The 17947-nt window shown below is 37.0% G+C and overlaps 1 protein-coding gene across 1 annotated transcript; it reads right to left on the reverse strand.

The window, feature by feature from the left end:
* Positions 1–4: 4 nt before the first annotated feature.
* LOC125823468 (uncharacterized) lies at positions 5–15135 on the reverse strand (the record flags this gene model as incomplete). The annotated part of the gene is made up of 6 exons (XM_049502847.1): positions 14981–15135; positions 12616–13065; positions 10465–10517; positions 10177–10241; positions 9977–10055; positions 5–318 (listed from the first exon to the last, which is right to left on the reverse strand). Coding segments are annotated over exons 2-6 (939 nt in total), but the record flags the coding sequence as incomplete, so codon positions are not given.
* Positions 15136–17947: the final 2812 nt, after the last annotated feature.

Raw genomic sequence — 17947 nt, forward strand, 5'->3', positions numbered from 1 at the left:
AGTATGCTGTACCTGTCCTCATCCATTTTAAAGGCTCAACAAAGACAGATGAACACTCCTCATCAGGTTTGTTAAAAGGATTGCCACTTTTCCTTTTATGCCACTCAAATGCCATCTCGCCCTCTCCTGGAACATGATCCACAACATTCCCCTGCAGTGCTACAACTCTCCGGCATTTCTTGCAGCGGTAAGTTCGAGCAGGAGTTGTTTCCTTAGACAAGGATACATCCACATCTGAGGAAATATTTTCTGCTGCGAAGCCTGGATCAGCCCCAAATTTAGAGGTGTCTATTCTTTCTCCACGATTATAACAATCACCTGATACATTAAAAAGACTATTTATTTCAAAGGGAGAACTATAACATGCAATGTTGTTCGGCAACATGTATTTATGCAAAGTTCAAGATGTTGCATTACCATCCAACAGTTGAGACTGTTGTATACTTCAGAGAATATTCAGAAGAAAAAGAAAAGAAATAACTTTCCACAAGTCTACATTCATCTGATATGGTTTATTTCCAGCAATATATTTGTCTTGTACTGGAGGTCTGGTGGTGGTTGGATCATCTTTACTTTGGAAGTGGAAGGTTTATTTAATGCTCATCTTTCTCTCACGGGAAAAAGTTAAGTATTTATCCTCATGGTTCTGGTCGAATTTTCTGAGTTGTAGACTGCTAAACAACGGCTTGGTTTCTTCCAACCTCCACAACAATGAAATCTTGCATAAAGCTTCTAATCAGCTAACCAATGATACAAGCTAGCAGGAGTAAAAAAAATAAATTTGAAATTGGAAGTAGGAGTAATATTTTTACCAAATCATTGTAGAAGTCATTCCATAAAATGAAGAACAGGTTTAATCAAGTTCTGTTCCCTTGAACACAAACAAGCTAAAAGGTTTTGGGAATAACTTGTGAAAATGATTTACTGATAAAACCAGTAGCAATTTTTAAAATAATTAAAAATCAGCTCATAGAAACTAGGGAAAAGTAGATATGTTTCTTTAATTTTTTAAAAAAAAGTAGATATGTTTCTAAAGATGGACCCTTAAACAATAGGAGTACTTCTTCACAAATCATCCAAAATTCAATAAATCTTTTTTTTTTTTTTTTGAGTAAGGTGAAGTTTCAAAATTCAATAAATCTTGTCAATCAACTCTTCGTCAAGGCCAAACTGGTCAAGGCTGGCAATACAAATCATCTATATCTATTCTACCCTATTTGGACCACAAGTGAGAAGCCGTTTGTGTTGGGCTAATCAATTTGAAAAACACTTTTGAGCAGCAAGTAGTGTTTAGCCAAGCTTTTAAAAACTGCTTTTAAGTGTACTTTCTCAAAAGTGCTTTTCAAAAAAGCAGTTTTGGAGAAAAGCTACTTTTTTCTACTACCTAAAAGCACTTATCTTCTCTTAAAAGCTTGGCAAACACCTCCCTTCTAAAAAGTAAGCACTTCTGACCTCCCAAAAGTTTCGCCAAACAGGCAATTAGTCTTACTTTTACTAGTTCTAAAATTGTTACTCTATAGAGTGATTCTTCGTAATTCTAACTTTTGATCGACTGCCTTGCCAGTTTCGTCGATTAACACGATACAATCTGCAGATAGCACCATAAAACCTCATCTCTTGTATTATTTCATTCGCAACAAAGTTCAAAAATACAAGCTCAAGGCAAAGGCCTACTGTAAATGCACATCACTGGGAAGCACCTCTGTATCTCCTCTCATTGTTTTTAGATTTGTGACCGCGCTCTCGCACAGATCTTCTATATTTATCAATTAGTTCCTTCTCCAACAAAGGACTTTTCTCGCCTTCTCAAAAAAATAATTTACCTTCTCAAAACAAAGGACTTTTCTCAGCACTCTATCATATGCTTTCTCTATGTCAATGAATATACCACTTTGTAAATACTTCTTTTTTTCTAATCATTTTCCCACAATCTTCTTAACAAAATATAAATTATGTTGTAGATCTATCGAGCTTAAATCTAAAATAGTTATGTCTTTGTAATGTGCCCAACTCTACACTCTATCACTCTTTCCAAAAGTTACATTGTATGACTCGTAAGTTATCCACTTCTTGGGATATCCTTGTACTTATATACAGACAAAAAGGTACTCTTTGTCCACTCCTTTTGCACCTTTCTACCCCATACTGTAACATTGAATAGCTTGGTTAGCCATACTAATTCAATCTCTCCCAAGACACTTTCAAACCACTATGAGATACCATTTGGACCTCAGGTTTTTCTAGTTCTCACATTTTCATGGCATCGTTTACCTCACAGGTGGTGGCACAATACATGTAGAACATCAATTCTTCATATAATAGTTGGCTATGATGAGTCTTGGAGGTCTCACATTTCATATATATCTAATGCTGGACCACCAGCTCCTAGGCAGTCCCTACTTGAGAACCAAAAGAGGGAAATATGAGCATCATTGATTTGGTAACCCTAAATATTCATAATCCACAAAATAACTAGAACAAGATATCACATCCTCAAACACTTGAAAGTATTAATAAATCATGACAGTTCACCTTTAGAGAGTAGTCATGAGATCAGAAGAATGGAAACAAATAGCAAATTCAAGAAATCTTGTACTAAGAACTAAATCTTGGTAGCATGGGTTGTTCGACTAGTGCATGGTTACAAACTCTAGAGACAATTCATTTTGTAAAAATCAAGAATAGGGCTCCCAAGGATTTGAAGCCTCCATTAGAATATTGAATATTCCCTACATCATTTTTTTGGAAAATGGTAATGTTGTATTCTTCAGCAATAAAGATATGCTGGCGACCTTCAAAAAACAGAGAGGAACAAAAGGAAAAGAGAAAAATATTTGCAAAGATCCTAATAATTCTACAATCAGTTCTCTTTCCTCTAAACCTTTCTCTTTACATCAAACATGGAAAAATACAATACAATGCCATTTAACCTTCTAAATGGAATCGGACCTATCTTCAAAGTTTCTATTGTTCCTTTGTTTACTGTCCACCAAATGCAGTGTGGAATTATCCTCCACCATGCCTTTTGGCCCTTGCTTCCCTCTACTTATCCAGCAACTCAACAAGTCTACAATATGCTCAGGCATGGTCCAATTTGTCTTTGTGAGACTAAGGAAGATGGCCCAAATTTGTGTTGTAAAGTTGCAACGCAAGAATAGATGCTTGTTGCTCTTCTGCCTTTCTATATAATGAATTCCAAGATACTATAACTTTTTCTTTCACTTCAACACTTCATGTGTCAGGCAAGCCCTATTAGCAACCAACCATGTAAAGCAATTTACCTTAGTTGGTGCTAAGTTTCTCCATACCTTTCTCCACTCTACTGACAGCTGCTTCGCTGGGGGCTTTCCATTTTGTATGCCCTGCTAACAGTGAAAGCCTCATCATTACTATGTTTCCATCTCAAAGAATCAAAAGCACTGCACTGCTGGTGCCAGGAAATTTTTCAAATAGCTCTAGCAATTTGGAAAATGTCTCCACTTCTCAGTCATTCAAAAGCCTTCTGAAACCAGATTACACCCGTGTTGTCCAACATTCATTGACATTGACATTTGGATTAACTACATAGTAAGATCATAGTAAGAACAGATCTGGAAAGGATTCCTTTAGAGGATCTGTTTGTTCGGGTAACTGCCCAGAATTTAGTTCTCCAACCATCTCCCACTTCAATGTACATATTAGCTTCAAGTTTTGTCCATATGTATCCGATAGTTCTTCGGACCCTCACCCCATAGGCATCAAACACTAATATTACTGCACCAAGAATTGTGCTCACCATACTTGGGATCTGATGACATCCTTTCATAAGGCTTGTCCCTCTTCATTATATCTCCATAAGCACTTCATCAAAAGACTTTTGTTTTGTTTCCTCAAATCTCTGATACCTAAACCCCCTTTGTCTCTTATGTTAAAACTTATCTCCCATTTGACCAGTTATAACCTTTAATTTCTTTGCATCCATGCCAAAGTCAGTCCATCATTAATCTGTCCAGTGTCTTCAAAACTTTGGCAGGTAATGGGAATAATGACATGACATAAGTAGGAACGGAGTCTAGCACTGAATTGATGAGGGTGTGTCTGCCTCTCAGAGACAAACATTGAGCCTTCCATCTTGCTAATCTCCTTGATGTTTTCTCCACAAAACCATCCCAAAGATCTATTTATTTGTGTTTATTGCCTAAAGGCCTGCCTAAGTAAGCTGTAGGCGTATTCTCCACTTTGCATCCCAGAATATCTACAAGATTCTAAATGTTGGCCACCTCCAATTGCCTTTTCCCCAATTCACTTTCAGACCTGAGGCAACTTCAAAAACAGTAAGATTGTTTTGATGAATCTTAGCTGGTCCTCCTGAGGTTCACAAAAAATGATAGTTTCATCTGCATATATAAAATGACAGATTTCTTTAACTTGTCCATTGCTACCCTCTATCTGAAAACCTTTAATCCACCTATTTTGAATTGCTATTCTCATCAAGCTGTCAACCTTTCATTGCCAAACTAAAAAGAAAGGGGGATAGGTGGTCACCCTGTTTAAGTCCCCTTTCGGAAGGGAAGAAGCCCACTGGTTCACCATTCACCAAAATAGAAAATTTGACGGTGCTGATGCAAAAATTAATCCACCCCAACCACTTCTCTCCAAAACGCATTTGTCTGAGAGGTGTTCAACAAGAACATCCAATTTACCTGATCATAAGCCTTTTTAATATCCAGTTTGCACATTACACCATGCTCATCACCTTTCAATCTTGAATCCACACATTCACCAACTATAAGTGCACTATCCGTGATCTGTCTCTCTTTAATCAAGGTTATCTGATCCTTGTTGACCAACTTACCCACCACCATTTTCAGTCTTTCAGCTAGTATCTTTGCTATTATCACCTTGTATATGCTTGTGGTCAGACTTATAGGTTTGAAGTCCTTCAATACAGAAGCATCTGCTTTCTTTTTTTTTTTTTTTGAACATTGGTAAAGTTGTATTCTTCAGCATTAAGGACATGCTGGCCACCTTCAAAATTTACAGCCCTAAGCGAAATTATAAGCTCCCTATTAATTCTATAATTTGATCTACATCTTCTATGCAGAGTTGTTTACACCAAAAAAGTAAAGATACCAAACAATTCCATTTTACTTTGTGAATGGAATTAGATCTATCTTCAAAACATCTCCCATTTCTTTCCTTCCACACTGACCACCATATGCATGATGGTATTAGCTTCCACCACTTCTTTTGAGTCTTGCTACCCCCTCTTCTGATCCAACATTAAAAAGATCAGAGGTGTGTTCTGGCATAGACCAGCTACAACATGTGATGTTGAGAAACAGCTCCCAGATTATGCAGTGAATTTGCAATGTAAAAATAGGTGATTGTTTGTTTCCCCAGTCAAATTGCATAGGAAACACCTAGGGACTAGTTGCTTTCCTTTCTTCTGAAGCACTTCTTGAGTTAAGCAGGCTCTTTTGATGACTAACCAAGTGAAGCATTTCACTTTGGTGGGGATCAATCCTCTCCAAACTCTTCCAGTGATGATGGTAGCCTCTAACCCCAACTTGTATGCCTTTCTTGTAAGCACTGTTTACTGTGAATTTGCCATCCTTGTTGTGCTTCCAAATAACTCTATCTGGTGCATTTGTTACTAGATTGGTTCCCCCCAATTTTCCCAGGAAAGAAGCCACTCTATCTACTTCCCAGTCATTCAATAGCCTTCTGAAGGATAGGTCCCAGCCTTGAGTTGTCCAGCATTCACATACTCTGGCTTCAGGATTGTTGCAGATTGAGAAAAGATCTGGGAATGACTCACTTACAGGAATTTGATCAATCCATCCATCTCTCCAAAACTTGATCTTGTTGCCATTTCCAATTTTGAGAAACACATTTTCTTCCATAGAGTTCCATAAAGCTCTGATTGACCTCCATACTCCCCATCCATAGGGTTCTGACACTATCTCTGTACACCATGGGTTCAATTCCCCATACTTTGCCACTATCACCTCCTTCCATAGGGTTCCTTCCTCACTAGAAGCACCTGCTTTCTTTGGGATGAGAGCCACAAAAGTTGCATTGAAACTTCTGTCAGTCCTCTGATTATCATAGAACCCTTGTATCCCACATTTGATGTCTTCTTTCATCACTTCCCAGAAAATAAAAATAAAAGGACATGTGAAAACCATTGGAACCAGGGGCGTACATGAGAAAACCATCGGGCCTATCCATAGCACAAAGTTTAGTGCATTCTAGAATCTCCTTGTCTTCAATTTGTTTATGTAACTCTTCCTTCTCATCCTCATTAATACAAGTAACCCCTACAATTGTAATTATGGCCTCCAAGCTTCCGCCTCCTTCTATATATATTGATAGAAACTCTTGATGGCCATCTTTATGTCGGTAGGATCAGTGATATTGCTTCCCTCCACTTTCAAAGTCTATGATGCTATACCTTTTGTGTGATGTTGCTATTCTACGAAAAATACTTGGTGTTCTTGTCCCACTGTTTCAACCATTGCATTTTGGATCTTTGTCTCCACCCTACCTCTTCATTTTAACTTCTTCAAAGACATTGCCAAATTTATTTTTTGCATGAATTCATCATTTGTAAGTGATCTTTGCTCCTGAAGGATCTCCTATTTGGACAAGTCAAGGATCTCTTCCTTGTGTTACCAGTTGCTCCTATGCTTGCTCCATTCCTTCAATTTCCCTTTTAGAAGTTTCGACTTTCAGCTAAAACAAGCCTGGTTGTACAAGTAACTACAAATGATGACCACCAAAAAGGCAGATACTCACTTTCTCCTTGAAGCCTCCACCAATTTTCAAATTTGACATAAGATATCTTGACGCATGTCTCCACAAGTCAGTAGAATTGGGTTATGGTCAACTACCAACTTTGGAAGAGTCGATTGTCTAATGAGGGTGAAAAGTTCTTCCCATTGAGAGGAAGCATAACTCTTTCAATTCTTGATGCAGTTGTATGGTTCTCTCCTCTTCTCCAAGTGAAAGACCCTCCAAATATACAAGGATCAAGCTCCACCTCTTCAATACAATTAGAGAATTTTAACATAGCCCCATTGGTTGATGAACGGTTTGTTCTTTCTGATGGATATCTGATGACAATAAAGTCACCACACACTACCCACGACCCTTCACAAAGATTTCTCATAGCTCCTAATTACCATCAAAAGAACCCTTTCCCTCCTCTCCATTCTTTTGCACTTAGCATAGAAAGCCATCAAATACCATGTTAGATCCTAGTTCTAACCTCTTAATTTGCAAGTAATGCATTGTTCACCACTCTCTCTCTCTACTAACTCCCCTAACCAGACCCTTTTGTTCCATAGTATTAGGATCCCTCCACTGCACCCCACTACCTCCAACACCCCCCCCCCCCCCAATTGATTGTTCCAAAATAGTATGCAACAAATTACTAACATTGCCCTCAAATTTAGTTTCCACTCAAATACAAATATCTACCCCCAATTGACTTAATTAGATTTCTGATTAATCCCTTTTCCTTTCATCATTTAGACCCCTAACGTTCGATGATACTAATTTCATCCTCATTGTTCCATAATAGTTAGTCCTCTCCCTCTTATTCTTGGCTCACCATCCTTGAATTCATGTTGAAAATTAAGTGCCCGTTTAGATAAGCTTATAAAAAGTAACTTATAAGTCAAAAGCTAAAAGTCATAAGTAGGGGATACCCTACTTTTGGCTTATTTTATAACTTTTTTGGCCTAAAAATGAGTGCTTAAAGGCACTTTTTAACTTTTCCAAACACCTCCAAACTAAAAAGTGCTTAAAAGCCAAAAGCACCTAAAAATAGGCTAATCCAAACACCCCCTAAATTTCTTTGGGACACTGTTGTTGTTTGTTGTTACTGATTGATGAGCTATCCTTTGACTTCTGATTCTCCCTTGGCATGTTCTGCTCCAATTTCATGATTAAAGAGAATTTTTTTTTTCGTACCGCACAATACTAAAAAAAAATTAAAAAAAACTTTTACCCCTTGGTAGAGACTACAAAGAAACGACTACGTTTGATTAGATTGAGATGAAACTTTAGTATGGCTTGTGATTTGATGACATCTTCGACAATGTTGTCATCCACTGCTAACGGTTTAGGGTCCTCATACTCCACCAGTTGTTCTCCAAAGAACTTCATAGAGCCTTCTTCCCCCTCACTGCCAACTCACTTAGTGCTATCCAGCTCGCTTGAAACTATTTCACATCTTTAAGTAATTGCTTTGATCTGCATATTATCCACAGGGAGGCTCTGAGAGTTCTTGGGAGTTACTGACTTATTGCCATTCACATGCAGAACTCTGTGTCCCCGTCAATACTGGAATGTTCATAGGCTTTTTCTGATTTGCCCAACTTTCTTTAAATGGAATGTGTAAAGGGTTTTGTGAATCCATTGGACTTCCTTAATTAAAAATCCCAACCGGTCTATTGGTTTCAGAAAAAGGAATCGGACCTCCTTCTTGAAAAGATTCTTCTTACCCAATCAAAATAAAAGAGGATTCCGCTATTAATAAATCAGCAGGGACCCCACACCCCTTTGACACATGACTTGCCCCTGATAAATTTCCCTTGTCCTTGTTAATGTCAAACCCTAAGCTATCCTCTCCTGCTACTTCTCCTTTTCAATGTAAGATCCCGTCTATTGTAAGAGTATAGTTGTCCACTACAATTTCTGTTGTAGCCTGGCTATCACCTCAATCAGAGGTTTCAGCCTCCATCGCCGATCTGTAGGTCACCGGAGTTCCACACCACACCATATCGGCAAGGTATATATTAAATCACAATCTGCGATCTCTATTTTCGACGGTATCTTTCTTTTGGTCCTTGAACTCTGATTCTAGCCCATCACAGATGATTTTGAGTTCAGTTTCTTCCTCGTTCTCCAACCAACCACCACAATCAGCTCTAATCTTTTTCATGACCTCCTTGTTCCATAGCTATAACACCCTGTTCCATAGCTATAGTCTATCATGTCGTAAACCTAAATATTAGCAGCATCTTTCTAAGTATGCTGTGCCCATCTCCTGAATTTCATTGCAGGTAGGAGCCTCTTCTCCACCACAGAATCTCCCACTAGGCATCTGCGCAGAAGCTCATTCTCCTCTGAGCCCGAGGTTGTCATCAGAAGCTTCTCATTTTCAAACACTTCTGCCTCCTTTTGATTCCATTTACTTTTTTGTAATGCCTCTTGGTAATTGACTCCCCCATTGCCTGTATTGATAGTTGCTTCCCCTGTTGTAATAAATGCACCGCATGTTTCTGTCTTTCTCTTAATGAAGTTTTTCTACTTTAATGGCCAGGCTACCCCATCCCTCATTGAATGCATTCTCTGGTAAAATGATTACTGTTCTAGCCTATCCCTTCACTGTTATAACTGAAAAAACACGGCCATATTCATTGAACTTTTGGGGGTAATAAATATAAGTCGAACACTCTAGGCATCTCCAATATTTTAACCTCTTCCCTCTGTTTTCAAAAGCTTCCTTGAGCCTTTTACATAGACAGAGTAAAGCTCCCCTACTAAGCAGTAAGCACCATTCTGCTGATCGACATTCTCGCCGTCTCCACCCAATCATACCATGTCTCTGATAAAGAAGTTGTCTCCGTAAGATCATAAGATTTCCCCCTGATCTGAAATATAACCTTTTTTCCATGTGAATCCTGATGATGAAAGTTGTAGTAACTGAAATTTTTTGGTGATCAAGGCGACAATCAACTTTGAGTTGTATCAGATATCCAATATTTTAGAGGAGATCGATGAAGAAGAGATTTATGAGAGATAATATTTCCCATATCCTTCAGTCAATGCACTCTAAGTTTGTACAAATTATTGGATCGATCGAAAACAAACCTACCTAACGTACCTTGCATATTCAGGATTTTCCCCATTTTCTATCTTCTATGTAGTTAAGTAATAAGTAATAATAATCTGACGATAGACAAAGAAAAGTGAGAAAGTGGACCTAGGACTTTAAGGTGGAAGCGTTTGTAAACGCTGCTTGCATGATCTACTTTGAAACCCATCTGTTCAAACATTTTCAACTGCAGACAAAAGATACAAAATTCACTCAGAATCCGGTCAGGTACTGGACAAAGCAGGAAACTAATTTCATTAATGATCATAAAGTGTTGCTTACAAATCACTTCTTACTGCCTATTTCACCTGATCTAGAAAACCATCATTTGGGCAGACAAATTCACAGCTTTGACGTAGAGATTCAATCGCATCTGTAGAAACAAAGCAGAAGAAATTTCAAACAATAATAAGGACAAAGGGATGATCTTCAAGGTGCATAAAAGCAGAAGAATAATCTCTAATTCTTAGCAAATTGTGCAATTTTTTCAGGCAGCTCAAACGGAAGCCACCAACAGTTACTGTGTTGAAATTATGCTCTCCGGTATTCCATAGTGAAGGCCCAAAGTAGAAACAGAATAAAGAGATTGATCAAACCTTCTTGAGATAGTTGTTCAGTTTTCATCAGGTAAGCTGCAATGATGGCTGCACTGAAACCAAAAGAGCAAACAAGAGTGTCAATTGGTCAAAAATTAGCAGGATATTGTAAGCAGTAGAAAATTTACCAAGAAAACCTAGACTGCTTGCCCTCCATTAGAGCCATAGGCCAGGAAGCATCTCCAAGCATTCTTACATTCAGGTGGAAAGGTACATAATAACCATGGCAGTGGAAAAGAATCTTATTGGAGATAACTTAATTACTGTTCTTTTACACAACCACAAACATCGTGCAACAATATGTATGGAATTATGCCCAAAGTAGGTGAAAAGTTAGGCAACCATCAAACACAATTTAACTGAAAATGAAATGAGCAGCAGTTCATTTGTTTATAGATGAATTTCTTAGGTTTGGTTAGGCCAAATATATCAGAATTTCCACTTCACTGTAACATAACCAGAGACTATAATGAAGCCAAATAATGAACCTAGAAAGAAACTTACAAACTTATGCTGGTGATTGATCATATTGACCGCTATGGGTAAAACTCAAACTTTACTATAGTCAAAATTTAATAGTGCAGGGGAGTTTTTGCATCTAAGCAGAAAGATCGAATAAATGATAGAGTTAGGCCCTAGAACCTAGGTCCTTATCCCCCCTTCCCAACCCAAAAAGAACAAACAGTATTAGCCAATGAAAATCTTGATTTTTGACCAAGTTGTTTGAAATGGAATCTTAATTTATGACCAATTTCATCTTCGCCAAGCAAGGATCATCATTTTAGACCCCATGTTTATGCTTGTCTTATTGATAAATATATAAAAGAGAGTAACATAAATATCTTCAACCCAAAAAGAAAAGGAAAAATATTGTACATTGTAATAGTCCTATTCAGTAGCCTGTTACCAAAGTTATGTTTCAACTCTGAAAGCGGCATATTATCTCTTAATGGTAACAAATCAAACCATTCGTATCTTTACATTGAAATGAAACTAAATTCATTTTTACTAGTTTGGCAAGTTAATTGATAAGCAATATACCCTATCTCATCTTCCAAAACTCAATAATTGATATTAATGGATGAGTTTTATCTTGACAAAAGAAAGAAAGAACCCGAGGTTAAGGTTCAGAATGCATGTAACTGCTTAAAGTAGCAGGTACTAAGCCTTGACAAATTGTTGTCATTTTTATAGCGAAGCAGCAGCCTATGCAGTAAGTTAACTTCAACTGATTCATGAAAAAAAGCAAAAGGAACCATTGTATGAATCTGAATCCTCTGCAATAGGTATGAATAGCTCACGGACTGCTCAATGTACTAAAAGGTAGATGTCCACATCTGGCACATCTTTTTTATTGTATCATTCAACCTATATTCATTTCACGAGGAATTGCACTTTTTCAACTGGTGAGAAGTCTTCCCAGGTCAGCTAAAGCAACTTAAAACAGATTTTAGTACATCCAATTACAGAGGAATCCTGATAACGGAATAGGGTCCAAAAACAGATGGTGCATTGGTACTAGAAGTCAAAGTGAAGATCATGTTATAATATCAGCAAGTTTTTTTTTTTAAAAAAAGGGTTCCATATGAAATGAGACTTGAGAACATCAAGAATCAGTACACATCCAAATTAAGCTGGTTAATCCACATTTAGGTTGGAGAAAAACTGAATATATTGCTTTTGTGTGGACAGGAAAGGAGCTGCAACTTCTTAAAAAAACAATACTCTCTTAGTCTCAAATTATGTGGCATACATTCCTTTTTAGTCTATTACAAAAAGAATATCACCTTTTCTTATCTACAAATAATTTAACTTTAAACTTCTCATGTTATCCTTAGTTAGATGATTTATAGTCACACAAACCTCAATGGCTTGTTTTACCACAAGTTTCAAAAGTATTACTTTCTTTTTAAAACTTTATGCCAAGTCACATACACACACACAACATACTTTGCAAGAGTATTTCCATTTTCTAAGATGTAGTATAAGCTTCAACATTCATAAATGTTTTTTTTGTAATATATGACCATTCTACTGGGTGAAGGTCCATCAGGACTTAGTAGAATGCCCCGTCTAATTTACTGCACCAAGAAGTTGGGACGTAACCAACCCCCTAAAAGAATGAGCATACGAGCCATGTAGAAGCAATACCTTCTTGATACACCAGCAAAGCAATGCACCAATACAGACCCCTCTTTTCTACTTTCTTCGATAAAATCCAAACAAACATCTAAAGAATCCAGCAAATTCTCATTCTCCATGTCTCTCAAGGGCACAGCCATCCTTATAAACTTCAAATCTTTCCCTGCATTCTCAAGCAAGTACAGGAGCTTCTTAGGTGTTGATGAGCTCTTAGTCTCATCAGTTATAGCATCTGCATTTCCCGAATACCCAACATATTCCTTCCGGATCTCCTTGGTTGGTATCGAAATCCCAGAACGCCATTCTGAGAAAAAGGAGATTGAAGCTGAGCTAAGGACGGACAAGATATGTGTAATTTCATCACTACCATGCTGAAGAACCTCCGCTGCATCGCCTATGTTGCCAATAAACAGATGATCACGAACCAGATACGGCATATTCCACAAGCAGATTCCTTAACTGCAGACGTGAATCTTAATTGTTAAAAATGCCCACAGTTGGTAACAACCAAATTTCTTTTCAAAAGATAAATACTTCCCGCTCACAATATTGAAATCAATACTAAATTTTGGCATGCCAAAAAAATTGCAATATCGCATGAACATTTTGTATGATCTCTGTTACCGCTTTGCATTTGAGATGTGTCAAAAAACATTTTTAATGTTCTATTTCAAATCACATTTTCTGGAATCAAAACCGTTTAAAATTCTGCACAGAATAATCAATTGCACCCTACTTAGATAATCTTACCATTGACTTTTTTTTTTTTTTTTGAGAATGGTAAAGTTGTATTCATCGGCAATGAAGGTATGCTGGCAACCAAACAAAAATTACAAAAGAGCCTAGGAAATCTACTAACTGATCTACTTCATCTATACCCTCTTCTATACACCAAAAAAAGAGTATTAATGCAGCTTTCTTTTACTTTCTGCATAGGGTTAGTAATATTCTTAAAACATCTATTGTTTCTTTCCCTCCAAATTGACCACCATATGCAAGATGGAACTAGATTCCACCATTTTTTCTGTGTTTTACTCCCCCCTCTTCTCATCCAGCAGCTTAGTAGGTCCGCAATATGCACAGGCATCACCCAAGGATCTTGGATAAGGTTTTGAAACACATACTATATTAGGGCAATAACTCTACGGTGAAGGAACATATGATTGTTACACATTGACATGGTTTTCAAAGGGGAAGTGTGCAAAAACAGTTTACATTTGAAGTAGATGAGATGATTGAGAAATGTTGTCAAAGGAGAAGAGAGTAAAATAGTGCCAAGTTTTGCTGCAGCTTTAAATTCAAACTCAATTAAAGCACGAACTTTAGTAAAAGAGGCGCGATGAAGAAAAAAATTAAGATAAGTAACAATTAACACTACAAAGTAATGCGAGGAAAAATAACTATAAAGTTCCAAATCCATTATAGATATTATCAAATGGCTATTTCAACTCCCAAGCAGAGGTTTTTTGCTAATCCTATAAAAGAATAATCTCAATTTCATTTCCATTTCCATTTCCATTTCCAACTAATATAGACCCTACTATTAATACTTCATAATTAATGATCTTGGTTGGCAACAAAATTTTTGGTCATTATAGGTGATAATTATCACAACATGTTATACATTAATCTCACAACATCACCACGCTCAACATTCAAGACCAAAATTGACATGAAATCTACCCTTAGTTTCGGATTAGCTATATATAATTGAATCGCTGATCTATTTAGGATGTATTTGTATAGAAGGTTATAGGTTAGTAGATTTTGTTTGTATTGATGAGTGAGTAGTTAGTCCAATACTACTCTGTTTGTAAAGATACAATTTTGGTTATGAATGAAAATAGGCAGGTTACCAAAAAAAATAAAAATTGCCATGAAATTATTTGTAACAAGATACGGAAAATGAATTACTCTCTATCCCAAATTATGTGATACTCTTTCCCTTTTAAGTTTGTCCCAAAAGGACACTTGTCTATATTTAGAAAGAATTAAACTCTAAACTTTTCATTTACCCCTAATGAGATAGTAATTTATAGCCAGAGACACTTGTATAGCCTGTTTTGGACAACCATGTTTCATAGACCTGTCTTAAACTTGGTACCCAATAAAATAAACTCACATAAAGTGTAAAATTTATCAGTTTCACATTTTAGGGTTTCATTGTGTAATTCCAATTTTCTTCTTTTATACAAAAGATGAATAAATGTTTAGAGAATTGCATAAAATGATTGGAACTAAGGGGGTGCCCTAGCGGTTGAAGAGTTTGGGTAGAACTACTCAGTACTGTAGGGGATTACTGAAGCTGAGTCCAAATACACAGATGTAAAAAAAATCTACAAAAGATAAGAGGAGAGAGAGAAGGGAACATTACCAGCCCTGTTTTTGGGGAGAAACAAAGATCGTCGAGGAATTCGCCGGAGAAAGATATGCCAAGTTTACGGCTGAGACAGAGGAGTGAGTGTGGGCTGTGGCTATTCTTTGTTTTCCCAACAACAAACTCTGCTGTGATAAGATTTTGGGCCTTACTTTTTAGCGCCTCCTCTATGGATTATGGACTTGGGTTAATTAAAGGGGAAAATAAGCAAATACCCATAAAAGTAAAATAATTATAAATATTCATACTCATTTATATTCATACCCTACTAAATAATTATATTATATACTTTAACTAATTTTGCATCATATATTATATTAGTATCATTAAGGTTGATAATTTTGCTTGATTGATACTAAATCAATATATATATATTGTATTGGTATCACTAAGGTTTCTTGTTGAGAAATTACTCATTAGTCAATGATACTATAAGAGTATATATATACTCTTATAGTATCATTGACTAATGAGTAATTTCTCAACAAGAAATCTTAGTGATACCACAACAATATACATATACTCTTATAGTATCATTGACTAATCACTAAAAAAATAACGAAAATATTACGACGAATGTATTACGGCGGTTCCAATGAACCATTTGCTACTAGTGCATGACAACCACACCCAATCAAGAAAACAAACAAGTATATCTCGGCTTAAAATTAAGCTCTCGGCCGGCAAGGCCCCTGCCAATAGATCTATAAAAGAAACAACTACTCCCAAGAGTTCATATAAAGAAATAGCCAACTAGCACAAAAGTCCTGATTGGGTCGTCGAGGCCACCATGGTCTCTATACTGAAACTAAAAACAAGTATATATCAATACAATACATCAAACAACTAACAAGCTTCAACAAACCAACAAACTAGGCTAGCATGACCATAACGTAGCTATACACCCCACACACTAGTCTGCAAGCCTCTAAGAGTAATAAATATTGGCGGGACTGGGCCCCAACCTACCCATAAAAATATATACAATAAAAACTAACCAACTATGGCGGCTCCGGAGAAAAGGGGATAGCCAACCGGATAGAAGTCAATTCTGCTGCTTAGGAGGTCGTCTGTCGAGACCTGTAGGCATGAATGCAGTACCCTAGGCAATGAGGCATTAGTACGAAATAATGTACCGATTATGAAAGGCAATAAACTATGAGCATATATCCTAATATACTGGAGTAATCCGATAAATAAATCAAGGATAAAATAAGTGTAATGATCTGCTCCTAAATCTAAACATATAAAAAATAATAAAACAACAACCTAACCAAACCCCTAAAAGCTCGACAGGTACAAACAGCACACAAGACCACCTACCCAGGTCCCCATAAGCCTAGAAGGTGCCAATTAGTCTATATATCCCTATCGGTAGTCCCCTAACCTCGTAGGAAATCATATAGCCCTCTTAGGCAATAATATAGCCCCGTAGGCAGCACATAACTCTCTTAGGCATCAATATAGCTTATAGACAACTCATAGCCCTCTTAGGCAACAACATGGCCCTGTAGGCAACACATAGCCTTCTTAGGCATCGATATTGCCCCGTAGGCAACTCATAGCCCTTCTAGGCATCAATATAGCCCCATAGACAACTCATAGCCCTTTTAGGCATCAATATAGCCCCTTAGGCAGAACATAACCCTTCTAGGCATGAATCACATTCCTCAGCTAACTACAATAGCCCCAAGGGCAACAATAACAATCCAATAGGCTAAAAATGAGAAATTTAGCTATAAGCAACCTATATGAATAGCCTCTAAGTCGTGTCCAACATAGGGACGCTACTAACTGAATAAGAATCCCGACAAGGGAGGATTATATCCACTCGAGCAGCCAACAATCAACAATAATGGTTACAAGTATAACAACGATAACAACCCAATTACATTGCTCCTGAGCTTTAAAGAAACATGACGTAAGAATGGAATAGGCTTAACATACCTTTTTCGCTGAATTCACGTGGCCTAATGACTTTTACTCATAATCCCCTTCGATACTACAACAAGGCAGAACCATAATCAACACACAAAAATAGAAGATATGTATTTCCGTAGCAAATTGCTATTTGCGGCTTATCAAAGCTAGAGTCGATGAAAGAAGGGTCTTACCTAGATCATAAGTTCGTAATACACATCAAAACCTTAAAATATGTCAAAACCCTTGCTGTCCCAACACCAAAGTATGATATGCTACGAAATTGATTAAACAAATTATACCATGATGACGAGCTCAACGCGTAGAACAACTTTCATCAAGGATTTAAGTCGAGAAAATCTATAATTTGGTTGATCCTAGAAATGGGTTTTCTAAGTTTTCAGGTTCTTAACTAAAAAATAAAGAAAAAGTCGAAGACAAAGATATATAAAAAGTTCTACCGACCTAGGTCCCCACCTCATGTGCCTGCTTGCGCAGTCTCGCAAAAATGTAAATATCTATTCTAAAGTTGTATGAATGAATGGTTTGATGCGTTGGACACTAGACTCGTAGACCTTCGATTTGATAGGAAGTGGTCCCCATAACTATTTATAGATTGGGAGAAAACCTCTGAGACATTTGACCCAAATTTCAGAGAAATCTTTCAAAAGGAAGTTACGATAACTTTTGCCAACTTTTATTTTGCCACTTACCTAACTTCAAAACTTGAGATACAACCCTTGAACACTTAAAATATGACATACCACATCATTCTTAATTTATTACTAACCCTCTTTGTCTTTCCATGAAAGTACGAGTTAATTTAGACGTTTCGAAAAGTCGGGGTGTTACAACTATATGGTATTTGCATATTACAATAAAGGTTCAATCTTGATGATGATGTGTTGTATTTTCTTTCCCCTGTTTGTATTGTATGATGATAACAAGAAACAATTTTGTGAAATCAGTTTCAACAAAATACATATTACAACAACACTTTTTGTATGTTGGAGAGGCTTTTCGTTTAGTTTGGTTCTTGAGGTT

The sequence above is a fragment of the Solanum verrucosum genome, unplaced genomic scaffold, assembly GCF_900185275.1.
Source record: "Solanum verrucosum unplaced genomic scaffold, falcon-dt-bn FXZP01000012.1, whole genome shotgun sequence".
NCBI lineage: Eukaryota > Viridiplantae > Streptophyta > Magnoliopsida > Solanales > Solanaceae > Solanum > Solanum verrucosum.